This window comes from Trichosurus vulpecula, chromosome 7 (assembly GCF_011100635.1).
Source record: "Trichosurus vulpecula isolate mTriVul1 chromosome 7, mTriVul1.pri, whole genome shotgun sequence".
Lineage (NCBI taxonomy): Eukaryota > Metazoa > Chordata > Mammalia > Diprotodontia > Phalangeridae > Trichosurus > Trichosurus vulpecula.
In genome coordinates this window covers 229,581,542-229,602,732 of record NC_050579.1, presented here as the reverse complement: position 1 = coordinate 229,602,732, position 21,191 = coordinate 229,581,542, and the positions used below count along the sequence as shown (strand labels likewise).

The window sequence follows — 21,191 nt, the reverse complement described above, 5'->3', positions numbered from 1 at the left end:
AGAGAGAGTAATCTATGGAAAGAATGTCATTTTTGTTCAGTTATTTCAGTCCTGTTCTACTCTTCACAACCTCATTTGGGGTTCTCTTGGCAAAGACACTGGAGTGGTTCGTCATTTCTTTCTCCAGCTCGTTTTACAGATGAGGAAACTGAGGCAAACAGGGTTAAGTGACTTGTCCAGGGTCACACAGCTACTAAGTGTCTGAGGCCAGATTTGAACTAAGGTACATGAATATTCCTGACTCCAGGCCTGGCATGCTATCTACTGTACCACCCAGCTGCCCCAGAAAGAATGACAGACTTGGGAAAGGGAAAAGGTGGGTTGAAATCCCACCTTGGGCACATATTAGTTCTGTGACCAGACGAGTCATCTAATCACTCTGAGCTTCCCCTTCATCGGTTGTAAAATGGGAACATCACCCATAGGGCTTATTTCTTAGGCATGATAGGGTCATAGGAAAGGGACCTTAGAGGTCATAAAATCCAATGTCCTTATTTTCTAGAAAAGGAAATTGAGGTAAATAAAAGTTAACATAGGGGCAGCTAGGTGGCACAGTGAGTAGAGCACCGGCCCTGGAAACAGGAGGCCCTGAGTTCAAATTCGGCCTCCGACACTTGACACGCGTACTAGCTGTGTGATCTTGGGCAAGTCACTTAACCCCAATTGCCCTGCCTTCCCCCCTCCAAAAAAACAAAAACAAAAGGAAAGTTAACATGGACAGTATGTAGCAGAGCAAGAATTCAAATTAAGATCCAATGACTCTAAGTTGACCATTCTTTTTACTACACAATTTAAGATTCAAATGGGATGTATATATGTAAAGCCCTTTGTAAACCATAAACTACCATGCCATGTCAATTATAATTAGGGTACTGCACATGTAACACCATCACCATTGTCACTGCTGCCAGTAAGGTTAATAACAGGTATAATAAATACACAGTCTTTGATTCCTGTATTCTTCTTTTTGAGAGACTCATAGGATTGTTGTTGAGGCATCTAGATGGCTCAGTGGTTAGAGTGTCGGGCCTGGAGTCAGGGAAACCTGAATTCAAATCTGGCCTCAGATACTTACTGTGTGACCCTAGGTAAGTCACTTAATCCTGTTTGCCTTAGTTTCTTCATCTGTAAAATGAGCTGGGGAAGGAAATAGCAAACTACTCCAGTGTCTTTGCCAAGAAAACCCCAACTGGGCTCACAAAGAGTTGGGCATGACTGAAAAAAAGACTGAAAAAAGGATTAGTGCTCCAGAACTAGACAGAGTGTTCATTTAGTCCAATATTTTAAAGATAAGGAAACTGAGACCTTCATAGGGTCACACAGGTAGTAAATTTCCAAGGCCAGATTTGAATCCAGGTCCTGACTTTAGAGCCTCTTTCCAGTATACAATGCCCCACTTGGATATCACTTGTACAAGTGATATCTCTCCAAGATGAAACAGCAGCAGCAGCTAACATTTCCCTATTGCCAAATGTCTGCTTTTTTTTTCCTTTAATGGGTGAAGAACTTCAGAGGCAAATAAATTATGTAAATCAGAAAGCCAGGATGAGGGCCAGTTTCCTTTTTCCCTGTTCAATATCCTTTTTCACTATTCTATGTTCCCTTCCTCTGAATTGCTAGAGGGTTACTAGCCCCACTTTCTACGCGAGAAGGGAGGTAGAACACCTTGAGGGCTTGAACATCTGGGAAGAGGCTTATGTATGGCCATTTCAGTCTAGCATTCATTCTCTGGATAGCATCCTCTGTAAACTTTTTTTTTTTTATGAGGAAGGAACAATACTGTGTCCAGTTCCTTCTGGTTCTGACTAGGGGGAAACCTAGTCACCTTTCATAGTGTGTGGCAAGATCCATAACCACAGCAAGATCCCTAGATAGATTCAGAAGACCTAGGTTTGCATCTCAGCACTGATAATTACCGATATGTAACTGAGGAAAAGTCACTTAACCTATGTGAAACTCAGTTTCCTCATCTATAAAATGGAGATGATTCTAATTATCTCCCTATTTCATGGGATCATTGTTAGGATCAAATGATATAGTATGTGTAATGCATTTTATGAAATAAAAGCATAAATGAAAATTATTATTACTGTCATTGGCTTCCTTAACTGCTCCCAGTTTTTCCTAGGAGACTATTTATATCATGTATGACAGGGATAAATGGATGAGACTGGAATATATGAAAACAGAACAGGAGAAGGCCTGATTCCCCCAGAAAATATGGTTGCAGTTCTGAACCTTATCCAGAATAGTAAACAAGACATGCGAGCTTAACTCTTAACTCTGTTACTACTTCATTATGAATAAGGTATTTCATTCTCAATTTTCTTATTTGTGAAATGAAAGCAAAAATAAATTCCCTTCCCATCTCTACTTCAGAAAGATAAGTAAGAATGACTAAATGAGCCCAATACTTGTTTCTGTATAGGCTAGATTATCAGCATAGATAAAATGTCTCTCAGGCCACCCTCCAGCCACAAACACAATCCTTTCTGAGTAGACATGTAAGAAAATCTAAAAATGCAGGACATCGAGTCACAGAAACATTGAGCATTTAAGCTGAAAAGGCCTTTGAAATCATATATTCAAATCTCCTCATTATTCAGGTATGAAAACTGAGGTCAAAGTAGTTTTGTAACAACAATGTTGCTAGCAGCTATTGTGGGGGTGAAAGACGTATAACAAGAGCACACAGAAGGGCTGCTAACAAAGGTTCTTTGATCTGCTTAGCACCTTTAAGGGGTTAACAATCTTACTTTAATCAAACATACATATATCATTCACCTACTTCAGGGGAAAAAAGTCAGCACCCTGAACTTCAGAGCAAATATAAACAGAAATTACAAGCGGAGACAATTTAAAGAGATCAACAGACAGATTTCTGTCTGACCAAATCACAATACATAGTTACCAGAGAAGCAACAACATCTGGGTTCTTTAAAGCCGGAGGCAGGGGGGGCTTTCAATGGCTACCCAAAATCTCATCACCAACACTCTTTCAATGAGCATGCCCCCAAAACAAAATGCCAACCTCAGATCTTATATATACTCTTATATATACTTATATATACTGAGGCACTTGATTACCTCACTGCTTAGAAGCACTCAAACAAAAAATGGCAAAAAAGTCTCATTTTGCTCGCCAGTACATTTAAAGGCAAGACTCATCAAAGGTACTTGATTGCCTTCCCATTCCAAAAGAGAAAACGGTAAAAAACAAAAAAGTCCCATCCTAATTACCATAGCAGCAGTCCCTTACCTCAAATCACACAGATTAGTAAAGAGAAAAGTCAGAATGTGAATCATACAGGGACTAGAGCTGGAAAGTTCCTTAAGACCATCTAGTCCACCCCCCTCACTTTTTGGATGGAAACTGAGCCCTAGGGCTTAAGTTACTTGCCCAAGTTGACACAGGCAGTAATCATCAGAAGCAGAAAATGAATCCCAACCCTCTGAATCCCAAGTCAGTGAACACAGGATCATAGATTTGGAGCTCAAAGAGATCTTAATCTACTCCCTACCCCATTTTACAGATGGAGACTAGGTCCAAAGAGTAACATTTTAATTTGCCCAAGGTCACAGTCAAGTCAGGAAAGGGAGTGGTAGCTGTGGTAGGTGATTTGAACCCCAGTAATCTGAATCCAAATCCAACACTCTTTCTGCTACATTAACATGCCTTTTCAACAATAGCAGGTGTTCTTCAAGCCAAAATTCAAATTCACTGTTAAGCTTAATGAATGCGCCTCTCTCTCACCCATCTATATATTTCTTGTTCTCTTACTGTTGTGACTCTTGACTCTACACTTTGATAAAACTTTGTGCTGAGCCCCCGGGACCAAAGTCTCTCCTTCAATTACAGACTCTCCACAATCACTCCAACCCAAAAGGCTGACTGCACATCCACATACACTATGAAGGGTGGCTAGGTTCCCCTCTAGTCAGAACCAAGAGGAATTGGATGCAGTATTGTTACTTCCTCATTATAAAACTTTTATTTTACCTCACATGGCTTGGCCGTAGCTTATTGCATGCAATGGAAGAGGGAAGACACTTATGCATGTTAATTAATTTGGACAGTTGGAATAAAGGCACCAAATAAATGCTGTAATGAACAAAAGCATCAGATAACAGACAACATAGTATAGTACATAACAGTTGTGACCATGATTTCTGACTTCAATTCCCACCCCATGCCAATGGTAACTGTTTCTTTTTGGAAGAACAACCCTGAGAGTCTTCCCCTCCCAGCTTGATCATTTTTTTTTCTTTTTTCTAATTAAATGGGCCATCCCTTGACTGACTTCTTAAAGAGGCCTATCTGCTGAATGGGTGTTAAGTGAGTGGATGAAAAGACCTTAGCCTACAAGGGCCAGGGTCTCCCATTGCATCCTGGGTCATCTCCAGTCATCCTGATGAATATAAGGTCACTGGATCCAGATAGCTCTGGAGGAGAAAGTGAGGCTGGTGACCTTGCACAGGCATCCCCTATTCAAGTCAAAATCAACCGCAAGGCATATCATCATCTCCCTGATGTCATGGTCCTCTTCAAGAACAAAAGACAAACACAACAATCTAGCCCTATCCTTAATCTTTCACTTAACTTGAGTGCTCATCTAGAGAATGGGGAAATTGCTTCAGGAGTAGTTTCTTCTCTGGAGGCGAGAGAACCTGAAGTGTTTAGAAAAGCCCATGATATTTCTCCAGCTAGAGAGAGGACACCTGTACGGAGGTCGGCTATTATTATCTATCTAATTTAATGACCCTTCTTGAATTGAAGCAGATTCTCCAATGTAAAATATTAATTAAAAGCTTTCAATAAGTAGGACACAATGCTGCCTTCCCTCTGTTATTTCCAAAAATCAACAAATCCATTTACTATAAAAAAGATGTAGGTTATAACCCACAAATCCAGGCTAAATAGACGTTTAATTCAACCATAGTCCCTTTCCCCCATCCAAAAATAAAAAAATAAAAAGCCGTGGAAGAAATGTTGATGAAAATTATCTTATCATGACTAATGATTGTAAGAGTTATTATGTAATGACAGCATGCTTTATGCTTCTACTGTTATCAGTTATGCCTTAGCCTCCTTCTGGGTGGTTTGTAATTTGGGGACATTATGGTGGGGGAGGGGATGCCTTGTGAGAATGGTACAGCAAAAAGTCCACAGCGGTTACTGCAAAAGAGTCCAGAGAAATAATAGTACCTTCAGTATGAGTTTTTCTAGCTTTTCACCACTAACATTCCACAGTTGGATCTTTCAGCTTCCTGCAGAATTAGATACAAAGCAAGAGGAAGAGGACAAGGATGAGGATGATAAGAAGAGGGGAGACAAGGAGACAGTATAGCATAGCAGAGTTGCCACCACAATGGCTTTTCTGTGTGTTATAGGAATAGCATTTAGAAAAGAGTAGTAACCCAAAGGGAAATTTCATGCCCTTGACTATAACTTTATATCTATTTTACACATGCCAATATGTTTAAAAGTGGTCATGCTGATAGAATATAAGCTCCTTGAGGGCAGGTTCTTTTCCTCCATTGTCATTATATTTCCCAAAACCTTACATAGAGACTGGCACCAAATGACTGTTTGTTGTTTGGTTGATTCCTGGAAGTACCAGTTAGACCTGGGCTAAGCACAGATCGCTGGGGCACGCCCCTAGCGACCTTCCAAGCTGGCATCAAGTCACTTACTACTCAGCTATACAACCACCTCTGAATCTACCTAACTCTTCTATCTATCATTTAGTCCATGAGTCTCCAACATTTACATAAAAGTGGCATCAAGAACATTTTCAAATGCTTTCTTAAAGTTACCCTAGGTAAACTATAGCTAGATCATTTCCTTTATCTACCAGTCTAATAACCCTATCAAAACTAGAAATATGATTGACTGGCAAGGGTTATTCTTAATGAAGGCAAGCTGGTTTTTTTGTGATTTTGGCTTCCTTTTCTAGATGTTCACTAATCAACCCTTTTGTATTATGTTCTAAACATTTTCTAGGAAGGCTCACTGGTCTATAATTGTAAGGCTCTGCTTTCTTCTCTTAAAAAAAATCAAGGGGTAGTGCCAACATGGTGGAGTAAAAGCTGGGACTTGCTTGAGCTCTCCCCCAAATCCCTACAAATACCTATAAAATGACTCTATTTATTAGAATTTTATTAGAATTTATAGAAATTAATTCTAAAGGAAAAAAAATCAAGTTATGTGTTCCCTTCTCTAGTACTATGGCACCTCACCTTTTTCGTTATCAAAGATCACTAGCAAGAAAAATCACTGACAGTGGTTCAGCCATTCCATTTGCCAATTCTTTCAGGACCCCAACATATTGTTCATCTGGGCATGGTGAATTGAACTCACTAGATAATTAGGCATTCTCTTACTATTTCCCTATTTATCTTGGGATAAGTAATCTCCTGTCCCACAATTCCATTCTCACTTCTATCCTATCAATTTTTCAGACAAAACATTCATAACATATAAGAAAAGTATATGGCATTTATATATATTCAATGTTGTGCTTGTCCGTTTTCTAAGAGGACCAAAGAAAATTTAATAGCTGAAATGAGTCTGATTCCTCTCTTATAACATTCTAAGAAACAAAAGGGTGAGAGCTTACCCAAGGCAGCTTCTAGTAACACCAAATCACATATTTGAACAGTGAAAATGAAATGAACTTCTATTTCAAAACTTTAATATATAAAAGTTATGTAAAATCTAGGGGAAAAAATTAACACAGTTTAAAGAATAAATGTGCTTCAATGTTATCCTACTTAAAAATTTCAAACTTTTTGAATGCAGATTGAGGCATACTTCATGCTCGCCTTTTTCTCTTCTCTTTTGTTTTTGTTTTTGGATTGCTTTTTTTTTGTTTTGGTCCTGTTTCTTCTTTCTCATGACTCATTCCATTGGTCATAATTCTTCTCCGCAACTTGACTAGTGTATAAATTAATTCAATGCGAAGTTATTCGTGGTAGTTATATGAGATTTCATGCCTTCTTGGGGAGGGAGGGGGGAGGGAGGGAAGAAAATCTGGAACTCAAAATTATGTAGAACCGTCCGTTGTAAACTAAAAATAAAAATAAATATTAAAAAAATTTCAAACTTAGCAATTCCATAGTATCATTACAAAGTAACCATGCTGGTGTTATTTTTCCACTCCACTTTCCTGTTACCAGAAAAGTCCCTTACGTTCCGGAATCTTGGCTTTAGTACACAGACCAAGCTGTGCCATGCTCTCACTGGTGAGATTTCCTTGGATGGCAATATTCCTGCTGAGTAGAGCCACTGTAGCCTTTAAAGCAAGGTGATGCCCAGTTATATTATGTTTTAGAAAGCCATGAGAATATCTGAAACAAAAAGAAACACAACAGAATACCTCAGACTACAAGGATTATTATGTCTGATGTCAAATATCATATTTTCTCACCTTTGGATCTAGATTATACCACTTTGGAGTAGTATATCATGAATATGACCTGTACATTAGAAGTTAACTAAACCTGTACATTAGAAGACAACTAAAGTCTAGAGTTTTCTATCATATGCAGTGGTAATTCAGTCAAGAAAGATGGTCATCCAGAGAGTCATCCTAGTATAGTGAATAGAATGTTGAACTTAAAACCAGGAAGTACTGGACTCCAGGCATTACCTCACTCAAAAAGAGAACCTGAAAAGACCTTAGCCTGAAGGGGCCAGGGTCTCCCAATACATCCTGGGCCATCTCCAGTCATCCTGGTGAGTATCAGGCCACTGGCCCCAGATGGCTCTGGAGAAGAAAGTGAGGCTGGTGACCTTGCACAGCCCTCCCTCATTCAAACCAAAGTCAACTGCAAGTCATGTCATCATTTCCCTGATGCCATGGTCCTCTTTAAAAACAAAGGATGAACACACAACCTCCAACATTTTGCTTATTTTTGCCTCAGTTTTGTCATCTGCAAAATAAGACTATTTTTATAATACTAGAATACTTACATTACCAGATTTTGTGAGATTCGTATGAGATGAGCAAAACATTTCATGAACTTTAAGATATTATGTAAATTTCAGCTCTAAAAAATGTTTGATTTCAATGGACCAGAAAACTCTTAGGAAACTTCCTCTGCCAACAGAGAATAGTTGCACCCTATTCTGTAACTAATTAAGATAATTACCTGAGGCACCGAGAGAGAAATTGATTTACCCTCAACCACATGGTCTATATATCTTATAGATAGAACTTGAAAGAGGTCTTCTTGAGTCCAAGGCTAGCTTTGTATCCACTATATCTTCCTGTCTCTACTTTTAAAAATATTATTACATTATTTCTACTACTGCCATCATCACTGTCATTATCACCATCATCATCACCACAACTACCACTACCATCTTGAAGTGTTTCATGATCAAACCACTTTTATCAAGGAAGGATGTAACTGGAATAGAATTAAATTAATGAAAGACAAGACACCCTCCCCCTCCAATGTATCTGTGACTTCTTTGTCTTTCATCTACATCAGGCCAACTTAAGTTCCAAGCCAAGTCCTAAATCAGGCAAAACTTATTACCTCAAAGGCAACTTAAGATAGAGGTCAGCACCATGCACACTGTCTATGATGGCAACTTCTTCTTGCCCTTGGGAGCCTTCCAAGGTGACTCCACTAATGACGACTTCTTCCCCAGGATGCCAGTCCACAGGATCCTCTAAGGCTAACATGGTGTCATTGGCTTGAGCTGCAGTCCGTAGATGTGTGAAGCTCACCTCTGGCATTAGGCCTAAAGCAGTTCAAGTAATAAAACCAATAAGAATCTTTCTATGAAATGGTTACTAGAAAGTGTATTCTTTAAATGAGGTTAAAAATAGTATTTATTTATTTATGCCTTTGTCTTTTGATCTTTAAGTTATATTAGCTGGGTAAATGAAAAAAATGACACAGTCACTATTTGGTTCCCTCATCAAAAATGAGTGAAAGTCAAGCCAAGTGCAGCCATTCTCAACCTTAATCATAAATGGAGGTGGAAGGGGAAAATGGAAAAAAAAAGAGAGAGAGAAATGGAAAGGTATGGGTAATGTGAGGTAATAGAGTGAGTGCCATCAACAATGGCTTTGGGGGGAGGGAGGAGCCAAGATGGTAGAATAAAAGCAGGGACTTGTTTGAGCTCTCCCCCAAATCCCACCAAAATCCTGTAAAAAAAGACTCTAAACAAATTCTAGCGCTACAGAACACACAAAACAACAGAGTGAAACAAATCTCCAGCCAAAGATGGCCTGGACAGTCACTGGTCATTGGGAAGGGTCTATCCATGCCAGCACAGACCAGGCCTGAGCAGACCAGGTGGAGAAGGCCTCAGGGCACTGAATAACTGAGCTGTGGCAGTTTCCAGACTTCTCAACCCACAAACACCAAAGACAACTTAACAGGTCAGTGGGAAAACTCTAGTGGACTTGGGTGAGAGAAGGGCATGGTTTGGCTCCAGCCCTGGGGCAGTGGAGGTGGCTGCAATGACAGCTGTGGCAGCAGCAGCAGGGGCTGCTTCTGGAGCTCCAGGCCCACAGATGGTGGAGGGAATCAAGCAGCCGATCAGAGTGGGATTGCAGAGACCTCTTTGCTGGTACTGAGGTAGGATTCTGTTGCTTTGCCCTGCTTGGATCTGGGTCACAGTCCTGGGTGGTGGTCCTGGGGTGAGGAGGAGAGCTGGTGTGGCAGAGTTTGTGGTGGCTGTGAAGAGGGAGTCCCTCTAGCAGTTCCAAGGCAGAAAAGAGTACTTGAGGTCACTCACAGACCAGAGTACAGGCCAGGAGAGAAGTAAACACCTCTGATTGGATCACACCACCTCAGAAGAACTGAAAATTTACAGGTGCTACAAGTAGCTCAGAAAACAGTCCCACAAAACCCCTGAAGCTTGGGACAGAGCACTCTTCACTCTGAAAGTAGAGTCATACCTTGACAAAGAGCTCAAAAGTCAAGCAATTTGTTCAGAAAATGAGCAGACAGCATACAAAAAACTCAAGACTATAGAATATTACTTTGGTGACAAAGAAGATCAAAACATACACCCAGAAGAAAACAAAGTCAAAGATCCTACATCAAAAGCCTCTAAGAAAAATATGAATTTGTCACAGGCCATGCAAGAGCTCAAAAAGGATTTTGAAAATCAAGTAAGAGAAGTAGAGGAAAAATAGGGGAAAGAAATGAGAGGGGCAAGTGAAAATCCTGAAAAATCAGTCAACAGCTTGCTAAAGGAGATGCAAAAAATACTGAAGATAACATCTTTTTTTAAATTATTTTCTATTATTAATTTTTAATTTTATATATTTAGTTTTCAGCATTGATTTTCACAAGAGTTTGAATTACCAATTTTCTCCCCATTTCTACCCTCCCCCAACTCCAAGATGGCATATATTCTGGTTGCCCTGTTGCCCAGTCAGTCCTCCCTTCTGTCATCACACTCCCCTCCCATCCCCATTTCCCTTTCTTTCTTGTAGGGCAAGATAAATTTCTAAGCCCCATTGCCTGCATATCTTATTTTCTAGTTGCATGCAAAAACTTTTTTTTTGGTTTTTGAACATATATATACACACACACACACATATACATACATACACACTCACATATACATATATATACATAAACATATGTGTGTGTGTGTGTGTGTATATATATATATATATTCATATATATATGAATATTCCCTTCAGCTACCCTAATACTGAGGTCTCATGAATCATACCCATCATCTTTCCATGTAGGAATGTAAACAAAACAGTTCACCTTTAGTAAGTCCCTTGCAATTTCTATTTCTTGTTCTTTTTCTTGATTACCTTTGTTGAGAAATCAAGAAATTACAAAACAGAATGAAAAGAGTGAAAAAATAGAAGATAACGTGAAATATCTCATTGGAAAAACCATTGACCTGGAAAATACATCCAGAATCTCTCCTGGATTTAAAAATTATTTTACTATCTGAAAGCCATGATCAGAAAAGGAGCCCAGACATCATCTTTCAAGAAATGATCAAGGAAAACTGCCCTGATATTGTAGAACCAGAGGGTAAAATAGAAATGGAAAGAATCTACTGATCATCTCCTGAAAAAGATCCCAAAAGGAAAACTCCTAGGAATATTGTAGCTAAATTCCAGAGTTCCCAGGTCAAGGAGAAAATATTGCAAGCAGCTAGAAAGAAACAATTCAAGTATTGTGGAAACACAATCAGGATAACACAAGATCTGGCAGTTTCTACATTAAAGGATCAAAGGGCTTGGAATACAATATTCTGGAGGTCAAAGGAGCTAGGACTAAAATCAAGAGTCACCTACCCGGCAAAACTGAGTATAATCCTTCGTGGGAAAAAAATGGATATTCAATAAAATAGAGGACTTTCAAGCATTCATGATGAAAAGAGCAGAGCTGAATAGAAAATCTGACTTTCAAATACAAGAATCAAGAGAAGTATGAAAAGGTAAACAGGAAAGAGAAATCATAAGAGACTTATTAAAGTTGAACTGTTTACATTCCTACATGGAAAGATGATATTTGTAATTCATAAGACCTTTCTCAGTATTAGAATAGTTGAAGGGAATACACAGCCACACACACACACACACACACACACACACACACACACACACACACACACATATATATATAGACAGAGGGCACAGGGTGAATTGAATATGAAGTGATGATATCTAAAAAATAAGATTAAGGGGTAATAGAGGAATATATTGGGAGAAGGAGAAAGGGAGGGATAGAATGGGATACATTATCTCATATAAAAGAGTCAAGAAAAAGCTGTTATAATGGAAGGGAAGAGGGGGGAGGTGAAAGGGAATTAGTGAAGCTTATTCTCATCAGATTTGGCTTAAGAAGGGAATAACATACACACTCAATTGGGTATCTTACCCTACAGGAAAGTAGGGGGGAAGGGGATAAGGGGGAGGATGATAGACAGGAGGACAGCTTAGGGGAAGTAGTCAGAAGCAACCACTTTTGAAAAGAGACAGGGAATATTGAATAAACAGGGGATAGGTTGGAGGAAAATATAGTCTTTCACAACATGACTATTATGGAAATGTTTTGCATAATGACACATGTATAACCTATGTTGAATTGCTCGCCTTCTCAAGGAGTGTGGGTGGGGAGAGAAGAAGGGAGAGAATTTGGAACTCAAAGTTCTAAAGACAAATGTTAAAAGTTGTTTTTACATGCAACTGGGAAATAAGATATACAGGCAATGGGGTATAAAAATCTGTCTTGCCCTACAAGAAAGTAAGGGGAAAGGGATAAGGGTAGAAGGAGAGGGGCGATAGAAGGAAGGGTAGACTGGGGAATAAGGCAATCAGAATACATACCCTCTTGGGGTGGGGGAGAGGAGAGAGATGGGGAAAAATTTGTAACTTAAAACCTTGTGGAAATGAATGTCTAAAACTAAAAATTAACAAATTAATCTTAAAAAAAGAATTAAACTTAAAAAAAAAAAACAATGTCTTTGGGTGGCCCTAGTGGCAGGTAGTTGGCACAGTGGATACAGTGCTGAGTCTGGAGTCAGAAAGACTCATATTCCAGAGTTCAAATCTGACCTCTAACACTTACTAACTGTGTGACCCTGGGCAAGTCACTTCACCCTTTTTTCCTCAGTTTCCTCATTTATAAAATGATATGGGCAGTTAGGGTGTACAGTGGATAGAGAGTTGGGCCTGTAGTCAGGAAGACTCATCTTCCTGAGTTTAAATCCAACCTCATATACTTTCTAGCTGTGTGACCCTGGGCAAGTCATCTAACCCTGTTTGCCTCTTCTGTAAAATGAGCTGGAGAAGGAAATGGCAAATTACCCCAGCATCTCTGCCATGAAAACCTCAAATAGGGTCGCACAGAGTCTGAAATGACTAACAACAACAGTGGCATGGAAGAGAAAAGATAATGTAGTGGGAATTTTAATAAAAATAATAGTAGCTCACATTTTTTCTAGCACTTTAAGGTTTGAAAAGCACTTTACCTTTGAAGTTTGTATTAGCTTATTCAAAAGAAAACTGGACTTGGCATCAAAATCAATCTGGGAGAGGAAGACCCTTAGATTTTCTGGTCAAAACAGAAACGATTGCTATTTACACTCACTCTGAGACATCAGCAATGACCAAGTGAGGCTTGGGCTGGGACCTATTATTGGCCAATCAATGAGAGCCGGAGCAATATGGGTTTAAGGCATGGTCCTTAAGAAAGAAATGTAGCCAGTAAGCCCCAAGATATCTTCAAGGTTTCAGTGATCAAATTTATATTCCTTTGGGAAGAGCACCCACAGGTAAGGGTATGATACCTTATGTGGGTAGAGGGAAAGGAGGGAGGGAGAGAAGGAAGGAAGGAAGGAAGGAAGGAAGGAAGGAAGGAAGGAAGGAAGAAAGGAAGGAAGGAAGGAAGGAAGGAAGGAAGGAAGGATGTAAACTAACCATAACTCTAGCAGGAGTGGAGAGAATGTTTAGCCCTTATCCTGCAGCTGTATCAGTGTGAGTGTTCCCAGTGAGCACTACACCCGCTCTCTTGAGGAGTGTAATAAATGCCTTTCTCTGCCCACTCTTGTCCTGAGTTTCTTGACTTGAATGGTCAGATTACATCACACATAGCATTTTCTGTTTCACAGGTGGTAGGTTTATCCTTGTCTCAGTAGATTGCTGTAATCTATTACTGATGAGAAGGGGACATTTGTGTAATTGATTTACAATGAACAAAATACACTTACAATATACATACCTTAACACTGATTACAAGGAGAGTAGCTCATCAACATTACTATTTCATGATGGCCCTAGGTCTCAGTTTACTAAAGCAACCAGTCACAAAATAGGACCACCCAACAAGTGTCTTAGATAATCTGAAATTCAAGAAACTTCTGACTCACTTCTGAATTCCTACATTGGTCCACCTCATTTTCTATACTGAATTCCACACTTTTCTCAATGACTCACAAAAATTGATCCATTTCACACTTTATCTCTGCTCTTCACAAGAAGTTTCCTAGAAATGAATGATATTGGAAGTAATGCCATATAAAGCATATGTTCATTCCCAAACCATTCTCTTCATGGTGCTTTTCCATCCTCCTTTGCAATAGATCATAATTTACCTTTTGCCCACAGCAAGTTACTGTCCTCCCTTGTGCATTAAAAAAGTAATAATACTCAAATCGCTAAGTACAGAAGTTGCCCACAATAAATCATTTTCAAATTATTTTTAACTTTCTTTTTCATTTACTTCTGGGTGGGGAGGGAGAAGAAGGGTGGCTGGACCATAATGGATGCCCTATGCTTAAAAGGTCTCTGGATTTCATTGCGTGGGTTATTGGTATGGCTTCTGAAGTTGACTTGAGCAATAATTTAATCTTTTTTTTTAAACACTACACGTTTCCTAATTTCAGGGCTGGTGCAAATTAACTCATAAATCATCCAAATAAAAATAATTTTAGTTCCATTTTTGTTGGATTTTTTTAACCTTTGGGCACAGTAAAAAAAAATTTTGCATTATACATGCATATATGGACACTCCACCTTTAAATATCTGCCCAACTTTAGATGTTTTTAAATTCAAGAAAAAACTGCAACTGAGGTATACACTCTCCATCACCACCACCACTCTCACACAACCCTGAAATTTTCTACTGTGCTGAATTGTTCAATGAATCAATTTATTCTTCTTTTTTTGGCATGGCAATAAAGGTTAAGTGACTTGCCTAGGGTAAAACAGCTAGTAAGCGTTAAGGGTCTGAGGTCACATTTGAACTCAGGTCTTCTTGATGCCAGGGCCAGTGCTCTATCCACTGAATAACTTAACTGTCCCTATAAATTTATTCTTAATACTCACCTAGCACTGTGCTAGATCCTGGACTGAAGAGTATGTTATGTTCAACAAAAAGCTGTATAGTTTACTCTTCAATATATCTTCAAATGGACAGATGGCAAAGAGCACTGAAAATCACAAATTATCCTTTAACTTCATTTTAACTATTAATTTCAATCTCTCCCATCACAAGTTGAACAGAGCTCCTAGGAAGAAATATGATTATCTCAGTGATCTCAGCCACTATCACACAGAAGCAGATTATTCTGAAATCTCTATATCCGGCATTGACCTCCTCTTGGCTCCGATCCTGTATTTTGTACTCTACGGGTTTTCTCCACCTAACTATCTCACTTTCACCTTAAACTCACCATGATGAAAATGAACTCATGATCTTTGTGCACAGACTAAACTCCCCTCCCACTTAGTTATTTCTCCTCCTCTCCCAGCCTAGAAACCATAGAGTTATCTTTGTAATTTCCCTCTTTCATCTTCTCTAACATCTCCCAACATTTCTCTCTTCAGAAGGTCTCCTATATTCACACCTTCCCCTCCATTCCCACTATCACTTCTCTCAGTCTCTGAAGACCTCATAAAAGAGATGTCTCTGCTTATTTTCTGTTACTCTTTGAATTCATTCTACACAATGCTGCCAGGCTAATCTTCTTAACATACACCTTCTATCAGAAAATACCTTTACTCAATAACTTAAGATGGTTCCTTACTTCATATCTGACTGATATTCAAAGCTTGCCACATCATTGATATTTTACCCTATCATATCATATTTTCCTGGTTTTCTAGGCCCACTATCCCTACCTCCCAAACAATCCCTGTGTGTACTCTCCAATATAGGAGCATATTTTGCTTCCATAAGGCCAGCCTCTTTGCTTTGACACCCTCTTTTATAATATACTTGTTTGCACCTTTGTGTCATTGTTCATAATGTCCCTGCCATCTCGATGCCCTGGCCCTCTCCTTTCCAAACTCAAAAGTTCTAACTTCTTATCTGGAGCTCAGTTCTTTTCTCTTCTTTCATTCAATTTTCACTGGCTACTCCAGGTACAATGATCTTTTCCATTTATGCACTCCTATCTTACTTGTGGTCTGAACTGCTAACACAATCTTTTTATAGTTGCTTCACATGTATACATGTCTTGTCTCTTACTCATCTGAAAGCTCTTTGAGGAGAAAGCCTAACCTAAGCAAAATTGTACTTCTTAACCTGATAAAGTGCTTTATAAATGTGCTCATTTAATCTTCATAACATTCTTGGGAAGTGTTATAATTGCCACTTTACATTGTCATTTTATGTTGTTGAGTCATTTTTCAGTTTTGTCGGGCTCCTTGTGACCCGATTTGGGGTTTCCATGGCAAAGATACTGGGATGATTTGACATTTTTCTTCTCCAGTTTACAGATGAGGAACTTAGGCAAACAGGGTTAAGTGACTTGCCAAAGGTGACACAGCCAGTAAGTGTCTGAGGCCAGATTTGAACTTGGGAAGATGAGTCTATCTTTGGTATTCTACCTACAGTGCCACCCAGCTGCCCTTATTAATAATAACAGCACTTACATGGAATCCACTATGTGCCAGGCACTTTAAAAATATTCCCACATTTAATTATTTACGATGAGGAAACTGAAGCTGACAGAAGTGACTTGCCCAGTGTCACACGGTTAGTACGTATCTGCGGTCAGACTGGAAGTCAGGTCTTCCTGACTCAAATCAAGTGTTCTATCCACTGTGCCACCTAGCAACTAACAATAGAGATTCTTCATCCACTTAGTTGTTTTCCTGTGGAGATGGTTGGGTAGAACTCTTTTAAGTGATTTTAGGTCTCTCCCCAGAGGGTCTGTAGTGTTCCACTGCTTGACGCAATCGCACGTGAAGGATCTCATCATTGATAGGAATTCCTCGTCAACTTACAGTTATTTCACATATGACCACGATGGAAAACTTTTACAAGTGTATGTCTCCCTGGGGATCCTGAAAACAGTTGTTTCTATTATTATAGCATTCATGTACTCTTGCATAACACCTTTTTGCAAATATACTTTGATGACCCCAAACTTCTCCACCCCCCCCCAAAAAGTACCTTTTTTATATATGACACTATTTCATTTGTGTTGTTATTGGGATTCTGGTCATGGAATTACAGGCAAAGAATTATTAACTTTTTGCTCTCTCCAAAAGCAATGGAAAAGTGTACATTGGGTGGGAGGAGGCTTCAATACATAACAACAGGAAACTAAGAAGAAATGTACTAAAGGATGTCAACAAAGAAATGTATGTTAAAAATTTTGGTTGTTCACTGGACAAGAACAAAGGATAACTGGTTGATAATGAATTTCATCTGTGCCCTCAAAATGCCACAAGAAAGTGATAAAGCCCCACCCCAAACCCAGCTCATTGGATGGACCCTATGTGGTAAACTTATTAAAATATTTGGATTCCAACTCTCACAACTTGGGCAGGACTTGAAGGGTTGCAATCTGCATTATGAGACAGGTCATCCGCTTCAATGAGATTATACAATCACTTGAGTTTTTATCGAAGAAATTTGATAAACCATATAAACATTACTCAATATTACTCCAGTGCTACCCTATGTGGATTTCCTTTGATGGAGAATATAATCCAAAAAATTTCAAATACAACATAATCCATGTTTGATCCTATGAAACTCTTTAAAAGTATAGGCGTTGCTTTCCTGGGAGACTCACTTCCTTTATGAGCCACAAGACAATAAAACACATGAAAAAGCTATTTAAAACACTCAATTGTTTATGAATATTCTTTAAAGAAAGAAAACTGTGTCCCTAACAAGCAATTTAATACACCACTTAACCACTTCAAGTTTTCCAAGTTGGCCTGTTAGTCAGCAAACTGTTCATTAACTCTTCCTAATGACTTCTGGTCATAATTGTATTTCCTACAAATTATTGTTCAAGCATATCAGTGTCATCCATTCATAATTTGCCCATGCCCCAAGAACCAAGTCTCCTGAATGGGAGCAGGAGGAAGAAAGCAACATTGTACAGCAACAACTTTTTAATTGCTTCAACATTTTCTGAACATAGTGGGCATCTGCCCACATTCAACCTTCAAACTCAACCCACCCCTACCTCAGCCAATCTGATTATAGAATCATGCAAAGTCAATAACCTTTGATGAAGAGGAATAACTGTTGTAGTCTTCAAAACAGTCTGGTGAAAACAAAATTAGTAGTAATATATGCATGAAAATTTTAAAAGTATTTGACATAAAAGAAGACACTGGGAAAAATACCAAGAGACCTAGAAATCATTGTTTTTCTGTCATATGTATTTAATCAGCTTCCTATTTTCCACAATAAGTTTTTCAGTGGATAAAACTCTGAACTTGGAGTCAGAAAGACCCAAGTTTAAATATGACTTAGATATTTACTAGTTGTGTAACTCTGGACAAGTCAATTTATCTCTGTCTGCCTCAGTTTACTCATCTATAAATGAGGACATAATGATAATAGCCCCTATTTCCGAGGGTTGTGAGAATAAAACCAGATAATACATAGTAAATCTTAAAGTGGAATATAAATATTATTATTGCTTATGGATTTGATCTCACAAATCTCCATAAGAGGAGCGATTTTTTTAATCATATGTACCTATATATAATCTATTAGGGCGTGGGGGTTGGGAAGGCATGTAATGTGGTGAAAAGGTAACTTTGATAGATAGTATAATCTGTTTGAGCTATTGCCATAGTCAATAGCTTGTGGAAACAGGGAAGTCACTTGTTGATAGTGACCTTTAGGTAAAAGGTACAGAGAGACAGTTTAGTACCGAGTAAAGACCATGTAGACCTGAATTCCAGCCGTAGCTCTGCCAATAACTCTGTGCCCTTGGGTAAGTCATGTAACCTCTAGAGGTTTCCTCTTCTGTAAAATGGATATAATTGTAACTGCCCCATTAAGTTCATAGGGCTGTTAGAAGTGTGGAGAAAAGGAAGCGAGATTCAAAAACATCTTTATATATGGTAAAATGCCATATAAACATGTTACAATCATCTCCATTAAATTGGAAGGTTAAAATATGGAGAAGTTAATCAATGGGCATTTATTAAGGACTTAGTATGTGTCAGGTACTGTGCTAAGTACTGAGGACACAAAGATTCGAAAATGATCCTTCTTCTCAAAAAGTTTTTAATTGGAGAAAAAAAAATATAAACAAATCAGAACATGCTAGATAAATGCCAGATGGGTGGAAATTATCCTTAAAGGGAATGGAACTATTAGCTTGGAGGACTAGAAAAGACCTCTTGGAAGAAGTGGTGCTTGAGCTGAGTCTTACAGGGATCCAGAGATTCTAAATGACAGGGAGGTAGAGCATTCCAGGCATGGGGAACAGTCAACAAAAAGACAGGGAGATGGGTCATGGAGTAAGCAAGTAGACCAATGCAATTGAAAAAATTAGAGAAAGTGAAGGAGAATAAAATTTAAGAATACTGAAAAGAAAGAAAAGGCCAGGCTCTGAAGAGCTTTAAATGTCAACCAAAAGAACAAATAAATTGGGGAATGGATGAACAAATTATGGTATAGAAATGTGATGGAATACTAATATGTTGATCTCTTATCAGTGTAATGACCAAATTCCAGAGGATTAACATGCTACTTATCTCCAGATAGAAGGGTTTAGAATGAAGAATAAGATTTATTCTTTTCTTTTTCTTTCTTTTTTTAAGGATATGGCCAACATGTAAGTTTGTTTTGATTGACTATACATGTTTATAATATGTTTTGGCTTTTTTGTGTTCTCAGATGGGGAGAGGAAGGTGGGAAGATGTGTTAGCTTATTAAAACAAATAAACTTTTTAAAATAGAATAAATCATAATTGTTCTTTAATATGAACTTGTCTTTCTAGAGCCCCTTCCCCATATCAAATGGAAAGATCACATGAGGCTTGATCAATATTCATTTTATTGTTGTTAATAAGGAAAGGAACCAGACCTGTGATTTTGTTGATAAAGAAAACTCCCAAGAGTTTCAATGCTTAGAGCACGGATTGACTTGTCCAAAGTCACAAAGTGACATATGTGTGTATGTATGTGTATATATGTACATATAAACATACATACATACATGTGCATAGGTATACAATCATGTATACATATTCATGCATACACACACATTTACATATGTGTATATGTGTGTGCAAGTATATATACATATGTGTATGCATTTATACAGGAGTAGGGAGCTAGCTGTGGACTGTAATATACATATTTGTGTGTGTGTGTGCATCAATAAAACCTAATTCAACATTATTCATTGATTAACTCAGCTTTTGGCAAAAAGGTACAGTTAATATCAATCTTGCTTAATGAGCAAGGAGGTCTTTCATAGTCCCCTAAAGATTGATAAAGAGAACAGAAAAAGGATTTGCTCATTAAGCACACTGACAAGAGGGTCACTTACGTATTTGAAGTCTTTAGTAACTACTACTTATGGCTGGCCATGAATAGCATTACCGTAGGGACACCAACTTGGAACATTTCTATTTATTCTTAACAAGATTAAGTGCTAACTATTCCCCTTTGGCCAATGCTGACATTACCTGGGATTTGAGTTTTAGCCAGATTATCCATGGGCATATTTTTCTGCAGCAATGTTCCATTCTCAGCGACGCTGGCAGCCACAATAAGAGAGACTGAATGTCCCCTTGTCCTAAGGACTCATGACTGCTGGGACCCCAAAGTACGACAAAGTCAGTTTGTCCGAAAGGGCTTTGTTCACATGGATGTGTGCTCCTAAATTGAGAATTTATAACTCAGAGAATTAAGCTGAAGTCCAAACTTCTTAGTGTACAAATTTTTGGAGGACAAGAGTACCATATCGCATTTTCTTTTACTCTATATTATACTGTACTACATACAGATACTTTGAATTTGTTACTAGATAACAATTATTATGTTTGCTTAATAAAAGTATTTTACTTCTGAAAACCTGAATGTGACATTAGAAACAGCTAAAGCATGAACATAAGATGATCTGATAGACCAAAGAGAGCGTAGTGCATTTTAAATGTATCATTTCCCTGTACCACTGAGAACCACTAGCTATGATACCTACTACCTGGATGGTAGCAAAGCCCTGGCAAAGTGAAGCTTGTGTGTGCTTGGTGTTATCTGCATGCAGCTGTGAGCCTTTTGCATCATTGCCAGTTAATCTCTGGTGCTACGGAGTGAAACAGGAAATGTGTGCCTGCAGGAAGGAGAATGCAGGCTGGAGCAATCATTTAAATGCTCAGATCAGCTGGCTACATCCACAACTGATCAGTGTAAATTTCCAGCACCCCTGATGAAAGGGAATTAGGCACAGAACTCTGCTCCCGTCGCTGAG

At 38.6% G+C, this 21,191-nt stretch overlaps 1 protein-coding gene across 1 annotated transcript in view; it reads right to left on the bottom strand.

The window, feature by feature from the left end:
- Positions 1-21,191, bottom strand: part of PKHD1 (PKHD1 ciliary IPT domain containing fibrocystin/polyductin) — a 638,127-nt gene that overhangs the window by 362,972 nt on the left and 253,964 nt on the right. The window contains exons 38-39 of the mRNA XM_036768333.1: positions 8,548-8,755; positions 7,193-7,350 (exon numbers count right to left, since the gene is read on the bottom strand). Of these exons, the coding sequence (XP_036624228.1) occupies positions 7,193-7,350; positions 8,548-8,755 (366 nt within the window). The remainder of the gene's footprint in view (positions 1-7,192; positions 7,351-8,547; positions 8,756-21,191) is intronic.